General features: G+C 33.9%; 1 protein-coding gene across 1 annotated transcript; it reads right to left on the reverse strand.

The window, feature by feature from the left end:
- Nucleotides 1-1372: 1372 nt before the first annotated feature.
- On the reverse strand, nucleotides 1373-13051 carry chrna9a (cholinergic receptor, nicotinic, alpha 9a). Its single transcript, XM_056480372.1, has 6 exons — nucleotides 12858-13051; nucleotides 11849-11994; nucleotides 8309-8463; nucleotides 7999-8182; nucleotides 6615-6966; nucleotides 1373-2441 (listed from the first exon to the last, which is right to left on the reverse strand). Exons 1-6 carry the CDS (start codon nucleotides 12901-12903, stop codon nucleotides 1582-1584), a joined length of 1743 nt encoding a protein of 580 aa, XP_056336347.1. The 5' UTR covers nucleotides 12904-13051; the 3' UTR covers nucleotides 1373-1581.
- Between the last annotated feature and the right edge of the window lie 6483 nt (nucleotides 13052-19534).

The following is a 19534-nucleotide window of genomic DNA, read 5'->3' on the forward strand; positions in this document are numbered from 1 at the left end:
ATCTGTTTTGATTATTTCTATTCTTAGTGATTATGATTTATTATACTTGTATTTAATGATTATTTTTCTTTATGTAAAGCACTTTGAATTACCGTTGTGTATAAAATGTGCTATATAAATAAACTTGCCTTGCCATCACTGATTGTAAGAGACAAAAATGAGAAGGGCATATTGCCAAATTTTGCAGATAGTGTGTAGTTCACCGTACATATAAAATAATCAAACTACATCAAGGTCCCTTTAAGGCTGAATTGTCTCTTCGGCAGATATTTAAAAAGCCACAGTACAATTATGAAAAGACTAACAAGGCGCAATCTGTTTCTATTTTTAGACCAGCGCAACTCTAATTTTCCCATTTTTTGCAACGTTGTTTAAATAGCAAATCCAATTTGTGCCACTTTGTGGACTCATGGGTGTTCTGGTCTAAAAAACAGGTGTGTTAAGATGCATTGTTGTTGCGTTGCTATTTTGAAGAACTGAAATAGGACCAAATAAACCTTGGTCTAAAGTCCAGCGCAGACCGCTGTAGTTATGCGCCTATGCAGGTCCAAAACGTGTACAAATTGTTAAACGCACACAGGATGTAAATCAATACACAAATATCTTAACATGTGAAAAAAATTAAAGGATTAATGTTACAAAAATTATTATTTTCTAAATAAATATAAAAACCACTACCCCCATGCCTTTTTCATGTCGGGGGGCTTTTTGGACTCGCCTTTAATGCTTTCATTTCTCAGACCTTCAGTTCCTTTTTCAGTTTAATCAATGTAGGGTTAAGGGGTTTTGACCAGCACCTTTTAAAGTCTTTAATGCTATTCTTCTAAATAAAGCTTGGTTTATTACTGGTGCAGTAACTGACTCTTGTTTCAAGTTTTGTTACAGTATTTGAGGTTGCATTCCTAATTTCTATGTATCCTTTTTCTCAAGTTTATTTCTTTTTTTTTATCAGTAGGTCTTTCTAAAATTCTAGGATTTTGTGATTAATTATTTATTTGTGTAGCACTGTTTGTAAAGTATACTGTAAGCAAAGATAAAATCAAGGGACAACCACAGCAAATCAAACAAGCCAACAATAGGAGACAGTAAGCAAATATAGAAGTTGCAAATGTTGATTCTACGATAGGATGAATTGGTACACTAACATTGGTAAAGGATGCAAGATGCACGTGTTCAACATTCAAGACAGGTCTATTGATGCATTTTTAATGTGTGTTAGTGTCAATGTCTGCCCATACGCATGTGCGAGGTTAATTGTGCATTATTAATGTGTGTCCATGCTGGACAAAGATTGTGTTACTCTATATACACTTGTGGGAACACTTCTACACCTGAAATATTAATGCCATTTCTTTAACTTTTACCAACTACATAAAAAGAATGAGTGGAAACAACAAAGACAGCAATGAAGAAAGGGAGACATTCAACAACTAAAACACATGCTGTAACTGTAATTCACATTTTAAGCTGAATGCAGAACCCATTTGCCAACAAATACAGGATTACAGAACAGGATTACAGTCTTTTGACACATAGTTACTTATTATGTACTTTACCAATTGCATCAAGCTGTAAACTTTCCTAGGTTGCCTTGGCCAAGACAAGGATACTCATGAGGAAGACCATGATGAAAAACACCCACATGAAGAACCTGTCCATCACCTTGGCAACCTTCTTCCACTCGGCCCCTTTGGCCTGGTGTCCCCTCTGCTCTCTGAAACAGTTAGCTATGTACTCAATGTTTCGCACCAATTTCTGATGTTTTCCACAGACACACCCTGTGCCAGTAGTGGTCTTATTGTAGCTATCTGCTCCAAAGGTTTTGCTGTAGCCATTATCGTGAAGATAGGCGACTCCATTGAGATACCCATTGCCCTGATCATAGGTGTATCCATTAATTTTTTCTGGAATGGAGATTTCACTGTCTTTGAGTTTTTCTTGACTTGTTAGTGGGAGCTTTTCGCTTCCATCTCGACCGATAAAGTGTGTATATTTTGGATGATGGGAACTCTGTCGAATAGGGGAGTTTGATGACGATCGGGTTCTTCTTTGCTGCTCATGCCTATGTTGCCGATAGCTGCTGTTTTTCTGATGGTACGCATTCCCATGTCGGTGGTCTCTGTGACTGTACCCATTGAACTGACTGTGGATTCTTTCATCAAGGTGACAGTCTTCATAAATCCCTTTGTCAAAATACCCATCTCTCTCCAGGCTAGCCAGTGGATCTTCAGAGAACAATGGGCCTCGATCACTTTCAGGTGTTGTGCAGTTCTCTCCTACCTCATACACAAAGAAGATCTTTGACATGTAGTCTATAATCAGGACTTTGGCCCAGTGGGGCACAGGTTTAGCTTCTGCTCCACAGAAATGTATATTCATGATAAATATAGTCAAAGATGTAGAGGCTGTTATCATGGTCATGGTTGCAATGTAATATTTTCCTATAAGAAACACAAAACAAAGAAGCTATGTTAACACAATCAGCTGTAGGGAGTGCGCTTTATTAACCTTAAAAGAAACAAACAGTTGAAGCAATCAGTGTAATACAACCCTATCAATATATTAAGTCAGATGTAAGGCGGCGTTTTAAAATAATGTTAATACCAATTGTTTGACCCCACCAGTTGAGTTTAAATAACCTCTTAGTCATTCTAAATTCAGATCACTCTAATGCTGGCTTATCTTGATTCGAGTGTTATACAACTCATAACCTTTTTGAGGTTAAGTTAACTCTAGGTATTCAAAATGTTGATGTTCCACACTATATTTCTAAACCTTAAGTTAATAATTTTATTTTCATATAGTTTTATTTTCAACACAGAATGTTCAAACAGCAATACCAGTAATTCTTTTACTTTGTGAAAAAAAGGGTTTTTTAGTCTTGAGGGCTGGAATTAGAGGTAGAATTAAAGTAAGAGGAGAGACTAAACAATGTAAAGTATAAAATCATGTTAATTGAACAAATAATAATAAACGTTATTAATGTACACATACAACAACTGTGTAATAAACATTAATTTACATACATAGGCGATTAGAATGTCACGATCACCAGTGATCTAGCCTATGCAATTCCACCACTGAACCGAACTACAAATACCATGATACTTAGCACCAATCAAAACCTGCTACAGCTGCAAACTATTAGGACTGATACACAGCCACACACACACACAGGTGAAGATCATTCATTTTGTGGATTAAGGTGCATCGTTGTTGCATTGCTATTTTGAGGCAACTGAAATAAAATGCACAATTGAACAACTAAAAGCTGGTCTAAAGTCAACGACGCATAGTTTTTGTAATTTAAAGAGCGCATTAGTTAGGCATCTATTCGTCGGTCCAAAACACACATACACATTGCTTAATATACACAAGATGTACATCAATACACAAATATATTTAAATATAAAAACAATAAAAACATATGCTGGATAAGTTGGCAGTTCATTCTGCTGTGGCAACCCCAGATTAATAAAGGGACTGAGCCAAAAAGAAAATGAATGAATGAATTATTTTCTACATATAAAATATAAAAGCTACTGGCTCCGTACCTTCTTCACAACTTAAAAAATCAGAAATAGTGTCTTATTTCAGTGCAGTTGATGGTAAAATAGAGATAATGATACATACATACATACAGATTATGAAAACGTCATCCTGCTGCCTTGACCCACTCCCCACATATTCCTTCAAAATGGTGTTAAACTGTTTATCTCCTAAAAGTGATAAATGCTTCATGTCTTTCAGGAACTTTTCCAAACTCCATTAAAAGTGCAGTTTTTAAACCCCTTCTGAAAAAGAGCAACCGGGATAACAGCATATTGAGTAACTTCCGACTGATTTCAAATTCTCCCTTTCATTGCCAAAATTATTGACAAATGTTTTTTTTAACCAGATTAACAAATTTCTAAGTTCTAAGAGATGTTTAGACATTTTTTAATTTGGATTCTGACCACATCATAGTACAAATGGTGCCCTCATAAAGATAATCAATGATATTTGTCTTAATACAGATTCAGGCAAACTAAGGCAAACTAACAGAAATATAGTTCCACACTATATTTCTAAACCTTAAGTTAATAATTTTATTTTCATATAGTTTTATTTTCAACACAGAATGTTCAAACAGCAATACCAGTAATTCTTTTACTTTGTGAAAAAAAGGGTTTTTTAGTCTTGAGGGCTGGAATTAGAGGTAGAATTAAAGTAAGAGGAGAGACTAAACAATGTAAAGTATAAAATCATGTTAATTGAACAAATAATAATAAACGTTATTAATGTACACATACAACAACTGTGTAATAAACATTAATTTACATACATAGGCGATTAGAATGTCACGATCACCAGTGATCTAGCCTATGCAATTCCACCACTGAACCGAACTACAAATACCATGATACTTAGCACCAATCAAAACCTGCTACAGCTGCAAACTATTAGGACTGATACACAGCCACACACACACACAGGTGAAGATCATTCTTACTGATTACTAAGACTATATACACAGCACGCGCGCACACACACACACACTTCTGAGTTTTGTTAGTCTGTAACGCCACAAAGCGCTTCTTTGTCCAAATCTTTCTGTGTTTGATCCCTGCCTTGTTTTATCCTTTACATTGATTCTTTGCTGCCTGTACTGACTACTTGGCTATGACTTTGACTAGCCTTCTAGATAACTCCATGATACTGTTTGTACATGTTTTGTCATTGCCTGCCTGGCCATTCTCTGTTTATTAAACTGCACGTGGATCCCCAACTCCGTTGTCCAGCATCCTATAGTTACAGAATGACTGCCTCTAATGCACACTTACTCACTTTTCCACATTTTTGTATGTTACAGCCTTATTCCAAAATTGATTAAATTCATTTGTTTCCTAGAAATTCTACACACAATACCCCATAATGACAATGTGAAAAGAGATTTTTTAAATTGTTGCAAACTTATAAAAAATAAAAAAAAACTGAAAAATCACATGTACATAAGTATTCACAGCCTTTCCTCAATACTTTGTTGATGTATCTTTGGCAGCAATTACAGCCTCAAGCCTTTTTGAATATGAAGCCACAAGCTTGGCAGACTTGTCTTTGGGAATTTTTGCTCATTCCTCTTTGCAATAAGTACTTTTTGTGCTTTTTCTATTGTTTAGATTACTTCATTGGAAACAAATTGAACTGCACTGATTCCAAAAACGAAGATAGGGAATGAAGTTTAGGCAGGATATTTATAGTAGTTTTAGAATGATCTGATAGGCTAGCCAGTGATTAGTGATAAGGATCAGCTGTAGTCGATCATATCACGTGCTCCTCTCAAAATTAGTTTGTGAAACTTTACTTAAATGTTATTTATTCTGCTACTGAGATTCATTTTTTGATATTCCATGAAATGTATTCATTTTTCAAAAGATTAATTTACATTATTAGGTAAAATAAAGTGTTTTTAGGTAATTAATGCCTTATGACTAATTTAACTAATACAATTCATAGATTACTTAATGAATGACTCAAATAGAACGTTTATTTGCTGTTCATGCAGTAATCTTTAATAAACTATTTATCTCTTCATGAGTTATACCTTAACTTATGATTAACTGTGCATTTGTTAAGCATTAGTTAATCCCTGTTATAGCACCTATATTGTAAAGTGTTACTTATGTTGCATATTGACAATAAGCATGTCTTGTAGTTTGATTAAACAGGTCAATATAAACAGTTTTAAAGCAGGTTAAACATAGTATGTGGTTCATTTACTTTGTGTTGTGAAAGGCTAAAAGCTTAAATGTAAATACATTCTTTCTGTTACTTTTACTTTTTTTAAATAAATTTTGTTTTCGGCTTAGTCCCTTTATTAATCTGGGGTCACCACAGCGGAATGAACCGCTAACTTATCCAGCATATGTTTTGCCCAGCGGATGCCCTTCCAACTGCAGCTGTTGGGGGTACAAAAATAGAATTGGGATTGGGCCTTAATTTAATTGAATATTTTTCATTTTCACACAATATTTGTACTTTCTCATTTTTGAGTACTTTGTGAAGTTTTCAAACTAATTTCGAGAGGAGCACGTGATATGATTGACTGCAGCTGGCCACTCATCTACATTCACTAGTTAGCCAATCAGATTAACCCCAACTCACTATAAGTAGCCTAGCTAGAACTACTCTCTTATCTTCGTTTTCCGAAGAAACCCCCCATCCACCCCATCTCCTCCTCCTTTCTACCTCTTACCACGGGGAGCTCTCGAGAACCACCTGATCTCGTACTCCCCGCATATGCTCTATGGACCAGGCGGGAGCCCTGGGCTCACCTATCTCCGAGCTCAGGGTTCTCTCCCGGGACAGCATGCCAAACCTGCTAACAGTTGTCAAACAATATCTAAGTGTGAACTCTTGAATTACACATCTGACTAGGGGTCCAGTGGAGTCACAAGTACACTTAGCCACATTAACACAAGTCCAGAGGGTCTAAATCATATGAAACAGCTTGTTGTTGTTATTATCAGAAAAACATTTAACAATCTAACAGCAACAAAAATAGTCTCTAGAAATAAAGAAAAAAGAGCTCATCCAAATATTTTCTAAAGCTTTTTCCACTGCTGGAAACTTACCAATTAATGGAACACTTTCTGAAGGAGGCATACTTTCAGCCACCATCAGCTGAAATACAGTCAGAGCCAGCAGGACCGTCACCCCCAACGAGACCTTCTCCCCAGAATCAGCCGGCAAGTAGAAGCCCAGTGGAGCCAAGAAAGAGATGAGGAAACACGGCAGAAGCAGGTTGAAGATGTAGAAAGAAGAACGCCGCTTGAGCAGGACTGTGTACGTTATGTCAGGGTATGGGTCTGAGCAGCAGCCGTACATTATGACATTCTTGACAGCTGGCATGCCATGACACTCCCATTCCACGTTATCCACAAAGTCTGAAAGATCACCACTCTCCATGCCCATAGCAATGTCCACCTGTGGTTACAATATTGAGAGGTTACAAATTCAGAATTCTGCCTGGAAAGACCTCCACAACTACATCTGCCTAGAATAATAGGTCTTAACACATAAGATATAGTCTTGGTCACACTTTATTTTGATGGTCCGTTTGTTGAAATTAAGATACATTGCATCTACATGCCATCTAATTGTCATTAGATTATAAGTAGACTGTTAGGTTGGGGTTGGGGTTAGGGTTAGTGTAAGTTGACATATACTTTTAATGACAGTTGTAGGAAGTTGTCTGTTGAAGGAGCAGTATCAACAGATATTAAGCAGACAGTCTACTAATACTCAAATGGACCATCAAAATGAAGTGTTACCATAGTCTTTTATTTACTTATTTATTTATTTATTTATTTATTTATTTACTTATATTACTGCTAGTAGCATTTTAGGTGATAATGTTTTTTTTTACTATTTTATATATATTGTGACATTTTAGCCATAAAGGAAGATTTACTTGAGAAGAAAAAAACATAAAATACAGTTTTCCAAAAATAAATAAATACATATTCTAAGATGTTAAACAAGATTGTTTATTTAACAAAAACTAAACATAAATCTATGTTTATAATATGTTATTGTGCACTAAAAATGCTGGGTTCCACACAATTCCTTCATGTTGTCTCAACACAAATTAATTAAGTTTACTTAATCTTTTTAACAAACTCGATTGAACATAAAACAATTAAGTTGTCCCCCCAAAAACTCAAGAATTGTATTGATTCAGTTCATTTTAAATAAGTAGTTTGTACAAGCAGCAGTATTTTTTTGAGTGCGTCTTGTTTTTTTTAATTTTACATAAATATTCTTGTTTATACAACTAGTGAGTTAAGAAACTTTAGAGAATTACATGTACTTTTGCACAGCTTTTATTATTTTACACATATTCAGATACAGACAGTTCTTATCCAAATTAACTTTGAATGAAATTAATAATTTAACACAAGGAAACAAGTTTGTTTACTATTCTATTTGCTATGCCTCAAAGTCAAATACATATACCTGGTTGCCATTGTAGGTCCAGGAACCAAAGGTAAGGTTGCATTCCTGACTATCAAAGGGGAAATAAGAGACGTCCACCTTACAAGAACTCTTGGTGATGGCAGGGGAGTCCCATGTGATCTCACCATTATATCTCAACACCACATTAGTGTCTGGGGGTCCTGAGGAGTCCTCCTCATCTGCACTGAGGTAAAAAGTCAGTAATTCAGTTGCTGGTTTAGGCCCAACCTTCAAATTCATGCACTATAGTCCTTGTTCTTTAGATAATGTGTGCAAGATAATGTGTGCATGTGACAGATGGTAATATTACTTGTTATATAAAACTATGTCTGGTCTCCAAACAAGATTGCTGGGTATGCGGATGACCTCAAGTCCATCATATTCTTCTTTATCCCAGCTCAGGTAAGCATCATGCCAGATCTGACGAACCCACAGATATGTAGTCAGCACCTGGTTTCTTTCATCCTAGAACAGAGTCAAGCACAAAAAAATCTAATTACTACACAATTTTTTTTATTTGAGCTCTGTACATGACTTGATCAATGATTTGATTTATAAAAAAAAAACATATTTATATGTGCCAGCATGTTCAGTCAGAATGACTTGTAATGTGCGCATTAGTTGGGTTGTGTTGGGTGTATCCAGGGCTGTGTGTATGTATCTTTAGGTAAAAAAACAAGCAAAATTTGTAAAAGAAGATGAGGTGGCACAATTGAAAAAAACAATATCAACTAATTTTAGAAAACGACAGAGGTCATTTGAAAAGGGGCAGTACACAAGGAAAACCTGTAAGAAATAAGAGTAGTTGGATGAATGTCTCATCTTTTATGCCCAACTTAATGATCATGCTTTTTTAACCTTTATTTGAAAGGGCAGTCAAGAGGATGACGGATATAGGGAGAGAGGGAAAGGTTCGCCAATGGACTTCAAGCTGGAAATCAAACTCTGGTTGCCATGAGCACCACAGTACTATATGTCGATGCACTTACCCACTAGACTATTGGCGTCAACAAGATCATGTTTAATTGTAGGGGGACCATGAGAGTCTTTTACCTGAAGGCAGTTGAATTTGCATTGCCCCGGACTATCAGAAATACCATGCCCTAATTATGCGTCAAAATAGTTTTATACAAACTCAGAAGCTGAGCAGAATAACATGCTGTGGCAAACTGTGACACAGATGCAAAGAAGGCTAATCAGTTTAACATGTTTACATATCAAATATTTGTTTGGTTTGGAGTGCTTTATTCCACCTACAGGTATCTGAAACCGATTACAATTTAGTCCAGTTTTATTCTTTGACTAACTTGTTTATATGGAGCATTTTCTATAAAATGTGACTTTTAAACAAATTACAATGCATTATGTAAAAGTACTATGGGCTTGATCAGGGGTGCCCAGACAAGTTCATTGAGAGTCACTGTCCTGCAGAGTTCAGCACCAACCTTAATTAAGCACACCCTTGCAGCTAAACACTGCTGGACATCAGCCTTCCACGAACATGATTGGACACCCCTGGGTTATATGGTATGCTAGTTTGAGTATTCATTCGTAAAGGGCCTTGCTCTGCAAGATAAAACCCTGATGCTCTACATGAAACACTTTCTCACAACAATGAAGAATGAAAGGGAAGAAAGTCTGAACCCTTAGGTTGCACTTAATGCCTTCTACATATCACATCTCATTGGTTAAAAGTACTCCTCAGGTTCAGTAAATTAATATTTGATTGAGTTTGATCAGGGAGGAAATTCAGTGCCTCTTGAATGAGAAATTCATTGTCTTCTTCTGAAACACATAAACAATGTCTACCAGTGCCTAATATAAATATCATCGGAAGACAATGTACACAAACATTGACCATAAAATCTATTTTAATTAAAAGTTAATTTTATTATTTACTCTACAACCCATACTGGGAAACACCCATACTTTCTCGCATACACACACACTCATGCACAATTTACTTCATCCAATTCATCAATACTCCATGTCATTGGACTGTGGTGGAAACAGCACCTGGAGGAAACCCACATGAACATGGAGAGAACATGCAAATTTCACACTGAAACACCAACTGGCTCAGCCGGGACTCAAACCAGCAACCTTCTTGCTGTGAGGCAACAGTGCTAACCACTGAGCCACTACAGTCAGTTTAGTTTATCCATTTCACCTACTGTATGTTGCATGTCTTTGAACTATGGGGGAAACCAGAGCTCCAGACTAGGACTGCAAGATTACAAATACTAAAATCTTAAGAAGTTTTATGTAATTTATTGTAATCCTCAAATTATGTTTGAAGAAGGAAAAATGAATAAGGCTTCTGACAAAAGTAAACAATAGCATAATGTATGTACAGTACAGCATTATATCTCCTGTAATGAATCAAGTCTACAGTTATTGAGACCGTTCAACTTCAAAAACCACACTGAAATTTCAGTTTAAAGATGGAAATAAACTAAATATTTAAAGATTTTTAAAACTGTTAAACAAATATGAAATATGAGGTTAAATTAATTTAAAAATATCCTGTAATATTTATAAGTCATTCAATGAAAAAAAAAAACAATTTGCAAAAAGGCACGAGGTATACTTGCATCGAAACACTAGATTATCTTTCAAACATTCTGAAATCATGCTGGGATATCAAATCAAGGAGTTGCCCTTGTGCTCCCTATTTTACAGGAACAGCAAATAAATACATAACACATTAGAAATACCAAAAAACAAATCTTTCTTATTAATATTCCTCTATACACAAACATATTATCATAATAAACCATGATCCGCTGTGGCACAGTTGCTAGAGACTGTTATACATTGGTCACGTGCATTGTACATTAGTCATGCAGCTCACCCTATACACATATTATGTTTACAGTGTCATAGGATACAGATGGATAACGAAACGAGTATCCAAATAAAACTGTCTTTATAAACAAGTGCTGACATCTAGAGTTATGTACTGTAACTGCAGTAAAGTGTGCAGTAAATTGAAGTTAGTAAGCAGACAGTTTGGTTGGTTGGATACTATTGGCACTCATTTTACAATTATTGTAAAAGCATATACAAATGTGACCCTGGCCTGTACCAAAATACCAACCTTAAGTTGGTATATTTGTAATAACAGCCAAATTGAGCTAACAAGTTGTATGAGTAAAAATTTCGATTTCGATTTTTTTTCTGCCAAAAATCATCTGTGCATTTTCTACTGTACATGTATTAAAGGCTTTACATTTTTTATTAGTGATATACAGTCCAAATTGTGTTACTGACCCCCCTCTAAGCCAATTCTAGCCAATTTTAGTTGTTATGATAACCTATGGATGAATGGTCAACCAAGCAGTTACAATGTCTATTAAAGGGTTAAAGTGTTCAGTTTGTTTTGAACTCTCAAATATTTTCAGATGTATAAATCTGTATAATGTATAAATCTCAATTTCCAAAAATGAATCTTATGACTTGTTTTGAGGCCCATAATCACAAATATTTAACTGTGATCATTTAAGTATTACGTGAACATATGAATTTGAACTAAGCGTGTAATTCCGAAGGTTAAATGCCTTTGACCATTGTGGTCTATGTGGTTTGAGAATTAAATCATCAAAGTATGCTCAGAAAACACACACGCCACATCAAGGTCAGTTGGACAGTGTGTGGGTTTTGTTGGTGTATTATACAGTGTGCCTTGATCTCAGAACCAGCGGATGTGATTTCAGACACTGTTTCTGCAGAAGAACTGATGTATGTGGCTTTAAGTTAAACTGCTCTAAAAACATCCGACTAACTCTAAATCTTAAAGTAAATATGAGCGAGACTGACTTGTATTTGTGTGTATAAATTAAGGGCTTACCATATCTTTAATCTGTGAAAGCGTGATCTGTAGAGTGACGTTAAGGGCTTTGTCTGTGTCCTCCACAGGCCGTAAAGCATTAGAATAGCCCTCCATTAGGTCATTCAACAGTTTTTGAGCAAATCGACCCTGAGCAGAAAAAACAGCTAGAGACAACAGCATATATTAGTTATAGATAGATAGATAGATAGATAGATAGATAGATAGATAGATAGATAGATAGATAGATAGATAGATAGATAGATAGATAGATAGATAGATAGATAGATAGATAGATAGATAGATAGATAGACAAAAAAATTTGATTAAAATATTTTTAGATATGTAACTTTAGACATGCATTTTGACAACACCACTATCTATCTATCTATCTATCTATCTATCTATCTATCTATCTATCTATCTATCTATCTATCTATCTATCTATCTATCTATCTATCTATCTAGTAAACTGGATGTAAATTATGCCCACCCGCAACCTTATTGTAATTTTCCTTTTCTTTTGTCATCCATGTTAAAACATAACCATATGCATGAAACCATAATCTGTATATTCATATTGTGAACACTGGTTATTCAAGTAAGAATAATAGGCTAAATTAAATTTCTGAAAAATCTATTGCTATTTGGCACTTTTTCCTCATGAAATATATACATTTGGTCACACTTTATTTTGATGGTCTGTTTGTTTAATTTAAGTTACATTGCATCCACATGCCAACTAATTCTCATTAGATTATAAATAGACTGTTAGGTTAGGGTTAGCGTTGGGGTTAGGGTTTGTCTAAGTAGACATGTACTTGCAAAGTTTTTTATAGTCAGTTAAATGTCTGTTGAAGGAACAGTGTCAACATATCTTAAGCAGACAATCTACAAATACTCAAATGGACCATCAAAATAAAGCGTTACCATACATTTTACAATATTTTAATAAACACCAAAGATACACATTAAGAAAATTATTATTAGTATTTTAACACCATTAGCATCAATAGAAGCTTGAACTTACCATGTAGCAACAAGCTAATGTGAAACACAAGAAATATGATCTTCATCTTTCAGAAGAATGGCTAAAATTAAATTAAATTAAATCTACTAGTTATTATTTGCTGCTGCTCTTCTTTTGCACTTCATAATTGTTAAATGTTATTTGCTGCAGGGCAGGAAGGAGAAATTGCTAGAAGTCCCATCGTGATCTCAGTGTTGAGCGTGGTGTGCCCAGCTACAGCACTGAAGGCCTGGATGTCATTCTTACTGCTTCTCTGGAACAAGAGCTGAGGTATCACATAGCATGAACACACGCACACACACACACACGCATACACACGCACACACACACACACACACACACACGCACACACAAATGCATATAATTCACATATGTAAGACCCAATGTCCTTACGACATTAGAGATCTTTGTTCTTCTGTTTAGTAGCAGAAAGAAGCTATGTGTTATTTTCTTTAGAGTTGGGCTGGGATGTCCAATGGGATTGTGTGTGATTGAATGTGTTTGTCCTGTCAGTCACAGCGAGAGCCGATCTGACAAGGGTGTAGTGCAGACAGGTCATGTGGTTTGAATGTTACACACAATGAATTTTAAAGGAAGAGATGGCTCTGTCTTTCTTACACATGCACGCTGAATTTCGAGACAGCAGAGATTAACAGTTAACATGTTATTAGGTCTAAATCCTAGAGACCGGCATTCTGATCTCAGACTTGTGGAAATGAAAATAAAGTTTTTAATCACATTTCTTTGCGTCTCTGTATCTCATATCGACTTTCAGTCTCATTAAAGAGTGAGAACTAGTGACATTGTGCCCTGTATTAGTTTACTGCTAGCGGGTATTCTTTTTCTCAAAGGCTTAGGAAATTGAAATGAAAAGTGTGTGTTAACATAATACTGTGGGGTCACATTTATTTAGATGTAGCTAGACCAAAACAGTGCGCAAACTCTTGACATTTCACATAAGCTGGAGCAAGCTACCAAGTCACGAAATTGTTTCAGACAATTGGTGAATCTTATTGCATCTTCTGTTTTTTATTTTATCTTTGCCATGATGACAGTAAATAATATTTTACTAGATATTTTTCTATACAGTTTAAAGTGACATTTAAAGGTTTAACTAGGTTAATTAGGTTAACTAGGTAGGATAGGGTAATTATAGGCAACTTATTGTATAATGATGGTTTGTTCTGTAGACTATCGAAAAAAATATAGCTTAAAGGGGCTAATAGTTTTGGGGTTAAAAATCTTTTTTTTTTTTTTTTTTTTTTTTTTTTTTTATTAAAATTGCTTTTATTTTAGCCGAAATAAAACCACCAGAAGAAAAATTATTATCAGAAATACTGTGAAAATTTTCTTGCTCTGTTAAACATAATTTAGGGAATATTAAAAAAAAAAAAAAAAATTAAAGGGGGGCTAATAATTCTGACTTCAACTGTATATATACAGTTGAGGTCAGAATTATTAAACCTCTGAATTATTAGCCCCCTGTTTATTTTTTCCCCCAATTTCTGTGTACGGAGGAAATATTTTTTCAACACATTTCTAATCATAATAGTTTTAATAACTCATTTCTAAAAACTGATTTATTTTATCTTTGCCATAATGACAGTAAATAATATTTTAATAATTATCTAGATAATTATCAGTAAATAATTATCTAGATATTTTTTAAGACACTTCTATACAGCTTGAAGTGACATATAAAGGCTTAACTAGGTTAATTAAGTTAACTAGGCAGGTTAGGGTAATCAGGCAAGTTATTGTATGATGATGATTTTTTCTGTAGACTATCAAAAAAAAATTGCTTAAAGGGCCTAATAATTTTGACCTTAAAATGGATATAAAAAAAATTAAAAACTGCTTTTATTCTAGCCGAAATAAAACAAATAAGACTTTCTCCAGAAGAAAAAATATCAAATATTATCAGACATACTGTGAAAAATTTCCTTGCTCTGTTAAACATCATTTGGGAAATATTTAAAAAAGAAAAAACAATTCAAAGGGGGGCTAATAATTTTGACTTCAACTATATATATATATATATATATATATATATATATATATATATATATATATATATACTCACATTAAGTATATAAAACCTATTGATTTACCTATGGATTTAGCACTGCATTGTGTTTTAGGATTAACAGAAATATCCATAAAATTGGATAATGTCTTCGCTGTTTTATTTAGTTTAATTCTTTCATTTTTTTTTACTAGGAATATTTATTAATACTAGGTCAGATCATGTGATATGCTTTGTCCATTTTTCTTAGAAATCTGTGAATTATAATTTAGGTAGCCACAACAATGTTAAAAGTAACCTATGTTTTAAGAGTAACAGATTAGAGTTGTAAGCACTTTTGAGAAGCTGTTTGTAACTGAAACTCTTTAGATTGTGTCAGACAGCCCCCTCATATTTCCCAGCACCTACGCAGGAATACAGACACATACACACACACAAGGACCAGGGGGTCTGAAATGATGAGAGGAACAAGACAGGAAGTGGTTGTTCTCGATGCGTCTTTCTATATTTCTCTGTCTTTCTCAAGCGTAGGAGAGTTTCATATCCTGTAATTCACTCACATATATTAAGCTACAGAACTACATTACCCATAATTCTTCAGTAATAACATATAAGAATGATTAAATGAATGCAAAAGAGTGCTGCTTTAGATAATTAACCTTTTCTATTTTTATTACGTGTCTTCACGGTTCGTGTTACACTGCGTTACAGCAGCTAAGTCTATCTTTACAGATTCCTGACGCAATGAAATGGCATAATGACTCAAAATGACTCAGTCAGGAGGTGTATTATTTTGTGTTTTCTAAATTCAAGATAAATATTTCAGTATCATTTTCAGGGGTATCTTCCCAGTCCCACACACTACTTTATATCTGACTTAGTGTTGGCCAGATGGCACAACGTATAACTTGTGATCTTTAACACATCTTTGTCTGTGTTTGCTGGTGTTTCAGCATCTCCTCAGCAAGTGGAGCCTATAGGAAATATCTGATAATGCTCAGTCTCTTAAGTTTTGGCTTAACTGTCGTAAATAGAAGATTGTGTAAGGCTTTGATGCTGTATGGGTGGATTGTGTGTGTGTATGTGTATCAGAGCACTCGTGTGGTAAGAGAACAGTGCAGGTGTTTCCTGTTGTAGAAACGAGAAACATACTGTGGCAGGGTCACATAGAAAGAATGCAAAAATATGTGCGTGTATTGATTTTGTGTTGTGCAGACCACAGTACTCTTTACATTAGCCCAAAATGGACCAAGGCCTATTGGTAATATGCAATAGTCTCTTTTGAATGCATATTACAGTTTAAACCTACGTATATCTTTGAAAGAATAGATAAACCAAAATGACATCTCTGTTTATGTTCATTCTATTACAAAAGTGATACATAAAATAACTACAATTTTCAATTGTCCATTCTACTGACTATACGTGTTTCTTTGCAAGCATATTAACTTATACTACCAACCTTAACCCCAACAGTTTATTAGTAACACTTTATAGATACTCCAAGAAAAGTGAATTGACACATCACTGCAAAGTTACTTGAAGGGGTTATAGAAATAAAATGTAGCCTGAAAATACTTTTGTGAAATGATTTTTGCCTGTACAGTTAATGTCACTAAGGTTTAAAATCACACTGGACCTCACTGACTTTCACCATACAATTTTTTTTTCAAAATAATCTCCTGTGTGTCACAAAATAAGTAAAGAATAAAATAGTATTTGGTCACACTTTATTTTGATGATCCGGTTGTTGAATTTAGGTTACATTGCATCTACATGCCAACTAATTCTCAGATTATAAGTAGACTGTTAGGTTGGGGTTAGGGTTAGTGTAAATTGACTTGTACTTGCAAAGCTTCTTATAGTCAGTTAAATGTCTGTTGAAGGAGCTGTATCAACAGATATTAAGCGGGCAGTCTACTAGTACTCAAATGGACCATCAAAATAAAGTGTTACCTAGTATTTTTTGAAAGAAAAGTAATAAATTAACACAAAGCCTTATTAGGGGTGTTACTCTTGATATTGAAGTATTTAAACACATGTATTTGCAGCTCTGTTGTTCTTGTTAGTTTCAATTGCCTATGTATTCAGAATATAGATTAATAAATAACAATTTTTAATTTGCTAGTTTTCACTTCCTCCTTTGTGGTAGAACATTGCAGTCCTTTTGACCATATTTCCTAATCCCCAACTTTGTTTATTTAAAAGTAGCTGCTGCAATAATAATACACTAAAAGATCGATTGGATGGTGGAACTGTAGTTAATTTACACGTTTCATTCTTTTGAACGGCAACAGCTGACCAAACTATTCATTTTATGTAGATTTCTAACATTAAAATATTTCAGTCAGCACATAACCTTGATTTACAAAACATGTAAAAATTTGGACTGCATTTATACATTTTTTCAATACTATGAAATGATGTTCATGAAGCCAAGAAGCATAACGCGGTTTCAGCGAGTTCAGAGAAAGACGTTCTCCTGCTGGGATGTGGTTTCTGGGTCTGAACTCAGTTCTCCAAAAACATCACTTCATCTCCATAAACCACATAACATGTACTCCTTCTTTCTGTCTTTCTGCTGCTCTTTCTTCTGTTCTCTACCAAATCTTCCTTTCATGTGCGATTAGTAGTGCACTTCTTTGTTTTACAGCTTGTGTTCATTAAAAACATCTAAATTCATATATATATATATATATATATATATATATATATATATATATATATATATATATATATATATATATATATATATATATATATATATATATATATATACAGTGCTCTGCATATGTAAGTACACCCCTTACAAATCTCTCTTTTAAATTCATATATTTAGAAGGAAGCTATACAATATTGTATTTGCAGATACATTAGATTCAGTATGTTCTGAAGCCAAATCTGGAGCTTATCTAACAAAATCTCGGTCCAAAAACTTGTACACCCAAATTTATGTTATAGAAAAATATTAAATACAAATTTAAAAAAGAGGAAGATCAAGAGAAGTAAATTTAATGTTTTTTGGCAACATTTTGCTTGAATTTAATTGTATTATCTTTCAATTCCTAAATATGTTTGGTGGCTAAAATAATATTTTAATAAATATATCTGTTTAATAAATCTGTTTTGTTTAAGTGCACCAAAATACATTGTCTATATTCACTGAGAAATGGATAAAAATATTAATTTTCAAAATAGGGTGTCCTCAATTATGCTGAACCCACTACTTGTTTTATACAAAACAATGTCCAAACCAGCAGTACATGAGCTGTTCCAAAAGAAACTATTGACCCACACTAAACACAAAACTGCTGTGTGATTTGATATATATAATAAACCAGTCTGAACTATCTGATGGATGGGGAAGAGCAGGGCACCACAACATTTTGTAACAATGGGGTTTTGATGTTTTGTATAAATTAAATTCACACTCGTCTTGAACAAATATGTGGCTTTATTTTATTACAGAGTTTTTTTTCCTCATCAATAACCCCTAAAGAATGTAAGTAAAATGTGATAGCTTAAAACGTGGTTTACGTTTTCATATAAAAATCTTCTTTTAAAAATGAAAAATAAACTAATTTTGATGCTTGACAATGAGGATTGCAACCAGGCCCTCTTAATTGTGATTACACAGTTACAGTATACAGCACCGTTCAAACAATGTGCAAACAGATAAAAAAAAAAAAAACACACATTCATACATCCAGAAAAAAGGACCACTCATTTTACAGAACAGCATAAACTGCTAAATCACTGACTGGAGATTAAAATAATATAGGATTCATCTCATGTTAAATAAACACTAAAAACTAAGATATTTTTAGTTAACCTCAGCAAGACATTTAGCAAATAAATGTTGAACAAAATCTTTAAAAGAATTTAGAATTTGGGCACATCTCAGTAACTCGTTAATGCTGTTATGCGGTATGGAAATGTTTAAGCCATAAGCATTACAACAAACCCTATGTTATTTTGTTCCCTCACCCATAATACATAATTAATATGCAATATCGGGCCTAATCTATGTATTAGGTGTTGTATTGTAAAATATAATATTGCTGCTACATTTAGTTGGCAAATGTCTTCATAATTCTTACCAGTAACTAGCGCACACCTATCCCTCACAAGCACACTAACAACCAAACCTTGTGTGTTATAAGATGGCTAAAAATGTAAATATTTACTTTTACTTCTTGCGTTGTCCTCATGAGTGTTATGTATTGTACATTATGTGACCCAACCAAAATGTATCTATTCATCTATTAATCTTAATCTACATATCTGGTAAATGTATTTATTTTCGTTCTTTTTCAGAGCAAGTAAGAATCTGCTAGTAAATCAATATTAACTATGTGTCTCAGGTTCTAGATCTTCAAAAATGTATTGTTATTAGTGAGCTGTTTTATGTTTACAACTTTTATTTTATGTTAAACTGTTAAAAATTGCTTGGGCACAATGTTGTGAAAAACTCTGAATATAAAAAAGGTTCAAATAAACTATTTAATATAATATATATATATATATATAATAAAATAAAATTTAAAACTAATATTTTGGCAATACTGTTTTCTACATTTTTTTAAACATTTCTTTTAGCTTTAGTGCAATGATAAACTAAATATTATGAGTTTGTTTTATTATTATCTTA

Source organism: Danio aesculapii, chromosome 1, assembly GCF_903798145.1.
Source record: "Danio aesculapii chromosome 1, fDanAes4.1, whole genome shotgun sequence".
NCBI lineage: Eukaryota > Metazoa > Chordata > Actinopteri > Cypriniformes > Danionidae > Danio > Danio aesculapii.